Genomic DNA, 7,297 nt, shown 5'->3' on the forward strand with positions numbered 1-7,297 from the left:
ATTAGAAACAGTTATGAACATTTAAAGAGCAAAGGTCATTATTTTGGTTGTCTCAAAATAGGACACAGAACAATTAACTGTAAAATGCGAGCCACATGCCTCATTTGTAACAAAAGACATCTGACTTTACTTCACGACAAAGACAAAGTACCAAGAGATGTTACACCAATGAAACAGAGTGAAAGTTCGACAGAGGTGGAAAACAAGACTAGCGCGTGCACAAGCTATTTATCAGATAATAACAGCCAAGTAGGGGCTGGAGATATGTCATGTGCAATGGCTATAATACCAGTAAGGTTAAAACTGCAGAATAAAGCACCTTGTGTAGAGACATACGCATTCTTTGATTCAGGAAGTAGCGTGTCGTTCTGTACGGATAATCTGTTGCACAAGCTAGGTGGAAATGGTAAAAGAATGCAGATTACACTGAATACCATGGGTGAACCGTATAAGATGACAACTTATGCAGTTTCTGGATTACAAGTGTTGGACCTAGAAATGAATGATGTTGTTGAACTCCCAAGAGTCTATACAAAGGATGAGATGCCAGTTTCAGTGGATCATTCCGAAACAAGAAGAAATCTCGAAATGGAGTCACTTGTCGGGAATTAAATGGCCTAACCTTGATGCTAGTATTGGACTTATGATAGGCAATAATGTCCCAGATGCCTACACATCATTTGAGGTAGCAACAGGACCAAGTGGATCCCCACATGCCACACGCACTAGATTAGGATGGATTATATGGAACATGATACGAGAATGTACAGGAACCAATAAAGTTGTTAATCGAGTAGAGATGTCTGCGATTCATGAAGAAGAGCATTCAAGGCTTAACGAGTTAGTTGAAAAATCTATGAATTTTGATTTTCCTGAACGCATTATAGATGACAAGAGAGAAAATTCAGTAGACGACAATTCTTTCTTAGATTATGTGAATAAGAATATTCATTTTGAGAAGGGACAGTACTACATTCCGCTACCCTTCCGTGACAGCAATGTGAAACTGCCGAATAATGCTTCCCAGGGCCAGCAGCGATTGAGAAGTCTTAAGAACAAGTTTATCAAGAATCTTAAATTCAAACAGGACTATACTGATTTTATGGACAAACTGTTAGAAAGAGGTTACATGGAACACGTCGCAAAGGAACAGTTCAACAGAAACGATGGACGAGTATGGTATATCCAGCATCATGGTGTTTACCACAGTCAGAAACCAGACAAAATTAGAATTGTGTTTGACTGTTCAGCTACATATATGGGTGTGTCTCTAAATAAACAACTCATACAGGGACCAGATCTCACTAATAACCTTCTAGGTGTTCTAATAAGATTCCGTGAAGAGAAAGTTGCAATTTTAGGAGATATAGAAGCTATGTTTCACCAGGTGAAAGTGCCACCACTTGATAGAGACTGTTTAAGATTCTTTTGGTGGCCGAACGGTAACATGGAGAATGAACCGGAACAGTATAGAATGACCGTGCATTTGTTCGGTGCCACATCATCACGAAGTTGCTGTAACTATGCGCTAAAAAGAACAGCTGAAGACTTCGGTGAATACTATGACAAAGTAGAAGCACATACAATAACTAAGAGCATGTATGTTGATGAATGTCTTTCGTCATTATCGACTGACGTTGAGGCAATATCGTTGATAAAGAACGAAACTTCTTTGTGTGAAAAGGGTGGATTTCATATGACAAAATGGATTAGTAACAGCCCACTCGTAATTAAATCGATACCAGAGGATGAGCGTGCCAAAGAGGTCAAGCAGTGGAGTCTTGAGGATGACCTCCCGGTTGAACGTGCATTAGGTGTGCAATGGTTTATAGAGACTGACTCTCTTGGATTCAGAATTAAGTGCAAAAAAAAAAACCACAGCGACTAGAAGAAGTATGTTTTCAATTACTAGTTCAGTATATGATCCTTTATGAATTATATCGCCGTACTTGCTGAATGCTAAATCTATACTACAAGGTTTGTGTAGACAAGGATTTAGTTGGGATAAAGAACTTACAGGACCTGATTTAAAGAAATGGAATGATTGGTTAAATCAGCTTTCCGACCTTGAGAACGTGAGAATAGACAGGTACTATAAACCAGAAAACTTTGGAAAGGTTGTTTCATCTCAGCTTCATTGCTTTTCGGATGCTAGTGAAATCGGCTACGGAATGGTATTTTATTTACGCCTTGTTGATGATGAAGGTATGATTCATTGTTGTTTTGTACTCGGCAAGTCTCGAGTAGCACCATTGAAAAAGGTAACTATACCTAGGATGGAACTTACAGCCGCAACACGCGCAGTTAAACTAAGCAAAGTAATATTGGAGGAGTTGACCTATAGCATAGACAAAACATTATTTTGACAGACAGTATGTCAGTATTACGCTATATCAGCAATCAGAATATACGTTTCCACACTTTTGTTGCAAACCGCTTAGAAGTCATTCATGAAGCTACAATTGTTGATCAGTGGAATTACATTAATACAAAGCTTAATCCCGCCGAATATGCATCTAGGGGAATGTCAGTTCAAACCCAGACTGGTTCAATGGACCAGAATATTTCCGGAAACCAGAAATAGAATGGCCAGAATGGCACATAGACAAGACTATCATTGATGAAGATAAAGAAGTGAAACGAGTTGTCAACACTACAATATTGTCAAACGAACATCATAGATTGGATAGACTGTTCTCTCTATTCTCAGAATGGAAGAAACTAAAGAAAATAACAAGTTGGTTATTTATTGCGTTGGACAATTTTAGGAATCTTGTTAAGGAAAGAAAACATATGAGAAACAAACGTCAATCAGAAGGTGAGAACTCAGTGGATAATAAAAATGAACTAACAGTTAGAAAATCATTGAACGGAGTAACGAAAGATGTTCAGATCACGTTACCGACAACTGCAACTCTTAATAGATCAGAAATGGCTATCATTAAATATGAACAAAGTGTTCACTTTGAAGAAGAAATACATGTACTTCAAAATATCGACCGAGGTAAAGTGTAAAAGAAGTCATCTAAAATCTTCAAACTTAATCCATTTATAGACGAGAATGGTTTGTTAAGAGTAGGAGGAAGATTAGAGCGTGCTGATTTACCGTATGATGCGAAACATCCAATATTATCACCGAAAGACTCTAACATTTCAAAGTTGATCATTGAAGACATTCACTGTTCAGTAGCCCACTTGGGTAAAAACTCAATTCTGGCGCAACTAAGGCAAAAATTTTTGGATTATTGGTGCTAGCTCTATGATTAAAGGAATAGTATCAAAATGTGTAATCTGTAGGAAGTACTGTGCACCATTTGTTGACCAAAAAATGGCTAATTTACCAAAGGAGAGACTTATAACCGACAAACCAGCATTTAGGATGATTGGAATGGACTTTTTTGGACCGTTTCAGATCAAACAAGGAAGAAGTTTAGTGAAACGATATGGGGTTATCTTTACTTGTCTCTCCATCCGTGCCGTTCACTTGGAAATCGCACATTCTATGGATACAGATTCTTGTATAAACGCAATCAGACGTTTGATATCTCGCAGAGGAAATTCAGAATTCATAAGATCAGATAACGGAACAAATCTAGTTGGAGCAGAATGAGAGATGAGAGAAGAAATAGAAAGATGGAACATAGACAAGATGAATAATTTCATGCCTCAGAAAAGTATAAAATGGGCATTCAACCCTCCTGCCGCGTCACACTTTGGAGGCGTGTGGGAGAGATTAATAAGACCAGTAAGAAAGGTGTTATATTCTGTCATGCAAGAGCAGAGTCTTCGATTGAACGATGAAAATCTAAATACATTGTTTTGTGAAGTAGAAGCAATCTTGAATAACCGTCCGATTTCTGAACTATCTGAACACGTAAACGATTTAAAGGTGCTTACTCCGAATCATCTTCTCTTATTAAGACCTGGCGAATACTTTCCTTCGGGAACTTTTTGTAAAACAGACAATTACGTAAGAAGATGTTGGCGACAACTACAATATCTAGCAGACATTTTCTGGAAGAGATGGACTCATGAGTATTTGCCTTTATTACAAAGTAGGCAAAAGTGGAAATCTGAAAAGCGAAAGAAGATGTTGGCGACAACCACAATATCTTGCAGACATTTTCTGGAAGAGATGGACTCATGAGTATTTGCCTTTATTACAAAGTAGGCAAAGGTGGAACTCTGAAAAGCGAAACTTGAAAAAAGGAGACACGGTATTGATCCAGGATAATACACCGAGGAACCTTTGGAACTTAGGGAGAATCATTGAAGTACTAAAGGACAAATCGGACAATGTTCGTATTAAGGCTGAAAACATATTCAACAACTTTATTACGACCCGTTGCAAAGTTGTGTTTGGTATTAGAAGCTGATATTTAGAGTCATAGTTTGAACTAGTCATGTTAGAACAGTAACTTGTGTTTGAAAGTACTTTGTTGTATAAATGGACTTTATAAAGGTTTAGTTTTTGATTGTCACTTAAATTGGGAAATTATTTGGTCTTCTTATAATTTTTAATAATTGAGTTCCTTAAGACCACAGTTAAGGGGCTTGAATGTAGCGGCCAAATTTGAGAACAAAACCATTGTTGCTTATTGTTGTATTTTTTGGTAATTAGTGATATTCTATTTTGAGACAAGTTACTTTCCTTTTACTTTAATGAACCCATTCAGGGAATTTGCACGAAACGTGCTTGGTTAAAATCTTTGATTATGATGAAAATAAGGAATACCAGAGTCAACCAATATGGTATGTTTCTTTTATTTATTACAGATAAATTATCTTTCATGTTTAAAGTTAGCAATTTTGAGTTTAATTGATGTAAAACTGATAAAACTTGACCTTGATAATTTGGCAATTATTTACCGTAAAATTGAGAATGGAAATGAGAAATGTGTCAAAGAGACAACAACCCGACCAAATAAAAAACAACAGCAGAGGGTCATCAACACGTCTTCAATGTAGCGAGAAATTCCCGCACCCGGAGGCGTCCTTCAGCTGGCCCCTAAACAAATATATACTAGTCCAGTGATAATGAACGCCATACTAATTTCCAAATTGTACAGAAGAAACTAAAATTAAAATAATACAAGACTAACAAAGGCCAGAGGCTCCTGACTTGGGACAGGCGCATAAATGCGGCGGGGTTAAACATGTTTGTAAGATCTCAACCCTCCCCTATACCTCTAACCAATGTAGAAAAGTAAACGCATAACAATACGCACATTAAAATTCAGTTCAAGAGAAGTCCGAGTCTGATGTCAGAAGATGTAACCAAAGAAAATAAACAAAATGACAATAATACATAAATAACAACAGACTACTAGCAGTTAACTGACATGCCAGCTCCAGACTTCAATTAAACTGACTGAAAGATTATGATTTCATCATATGAACATCAGGCACAATCCTTCCCGTTAGGGGTTTAGTATCATACCATCATAACATATATGAGAAGAACATAACCCGTGTCATGCCAACAACTGTTTTTAGAATAAATGTGTTTAGTTCCGATGCAAAGACCTCATCAGTGACTCAATATTAACGCCAAAATATGCAATCTTTAATGACTTGACAACAGTATCGTAATTATATCCCTTCTTAATAAGTCTATTCAAAGGTTTTGTAAGTTTCTGAGGTGAATACTGACACCTTTGTGCTTTATAAAGAATATTTGCATAAAAAATTGGATGTGAAATTCCTGAACGTATTAGAAGTCTGCATGTTGAGCTATATTTATGAATGAGTAAATGTTCATGATATTACTTTTTTGAAAGAGAACAAGTGTATGTTACTACCGTAAATGTTATGATAGTTGGACTTTTGTATTGTATTAGAGTTCACTAAATGTTAGTTTTGATCATTGTTGATAGTAAAATTTAGTGTTTTTATCTTTTATTTTGTAGTTAATCTTTTCGTACCTGATTAAAGAGAATTGAACGGAAGGAATTAGTATTTTATTTGGTATAGACATCATACTCCTTCTTTTTCTCTTCGTCTGTTTAAACATTTCTATTTGAACTATATCTTCCTTTTAAAGACAAAGATAATTAGCATGAATGACAAAACTAGAAAACACCCAATAAGATTTAAAGGAGACAACACAGAAAAAGTTGAGAGTTTTACTTATCTAGGCACTAATATCAGCCAGGACAATGACACTACCAAAAATGTAATGGCAAGGATCAACAAAGTCAGAACGTATTTCTGCAGACTACGAACAATATGGAAAACAACATCAACATCCAGGTCCACAAAAGTCAAAAGCTATAACAGCAATGTAAAATCAGTCTTGCAATATGGTGCAGAGTCATGGAGGGTTATACAATCTGAATTCAATAAACTTTCATTATTCCATAATACATATCTTCGTAAAATTTGCAAGATTTTCTGGCCAAAAACCATAAGTAATAAAGACCTGGTACATGTAGCTCTTTGTTGGACACCAGCAAAGGGGAAAAGAAAGAGAGGACACAGAAAGAAATATGGCGACGTACAATAGAGAGTGAAGTTCAACTGAGAATCATGGGAATTACATGGGGAGAGACAGAAAGAAAGGCACAAGACAGGCAACATAGGATGGCGTTGGTAGTGGCCTCATGTGCAAGTACGCACGAAGAGGATTTAGTAAGTAAATAAACTCGTCATAGATACCAGGACTAAATTTTGTTAATATGACAGACGCGTGTTTCGTCTACAAAAGATGTTCGAATCAACTAAAAAGTTAAAAAGGCCAAATAAAGTACGAAGTTGAAGAGCATTAAGGAACAAATTCCTTTAAAGTAAAGTTCCTCTAGTCTTAATTTCATTAATGTACCTATTGTTTTCTTTATTTTCTTATCTCATCATAATTTCACTTAAGTTTTCAATAGTAACTTACATGACTTAGTCAGGTTGATTTTGTTCGCTCCATTCTATGTATGTGTATAGGTGTATCTAAAAGTTCCTTTCATGCACGAGTTACTAACTTTTGGAAAAATATGTTGTAATTTCTTAATATTTTTCTTCCCATTTTCCAACCTAACGGACAAACTTATCAAATCATCAATCATAAAATGTTTAGAACACTTTAAACAGTTAACTTTAGTATTATAAATAAAGGCTAAAAAAGTATACCACTGTTCGAAAGTCATAAATCGGTTGGAAAAAACAAATCCGGGTTACAAACTAAAATTGAGGTGAACACATCAACTATAAGAAGAACACAACGAAACAACAGAAACACTGAAGTTCAACAAAAACCAAAAAGGACATTTTGACATGCTTATAGTTATCAAATGTACCAGGCTTATAA

At 35.9% G+C, this 7,297-nt stretch overlaps 2 protein-coding genes across 2 annotated transcripts; both read left to right on the forward strand.

Moving 5' to 3' along the window:
- Nucleotides 1-643: 643 nt before the first annotated feature.
- On the forward strand, nucleotides 644-3,015 carry LOC139490125 (uncharacterized). The gene is made up of 3 exons (XM_071276976.1): nucleotides 644-1,814; nucleotides 1,978-2,261; nucleotides 2,521-3,015. Exons 1-3 carry the CDS (start codon nucleotides 644-646, stop codon nucleotides 3,013-3,015), a joined length of 1,950 nt encoding a protein of 649 aa, XP_071133077.1.
- A 598-nt stretch (nucleotides 3,016-3,613) lies between these two features.
- On the forward strand, nucleotides 3,614-4,147 carry LOC139490126 (uncharacterized). Its single transcript, XM_071276977.1, has one exon. It carries the CDS (start codon nucleotides 3,614-3,616, stop codon nucleotides 4,145-4,147), a length of 534 nt encoding a protein of 177 aa, XP_071133078.1.
- The last annotated feature ends 3,150 nt before the right edge of the window (nucleotides 4,148-7,297 follow it).

This window comes from Mytilus edulis, chromosome 9 (assembly GCF_963676685.1).
Source record: "Mytilus edulis chromosome 9, xbMytEdul2.2, whole genome shotgun sequence".
Taxonomy (NCBI): domain Eukaryota; kingdom Metazoa; phylum Mollusca; class Bivalvia; order Mytilida; family Mytilidae; genus Mytilus; species Mytilus edulis.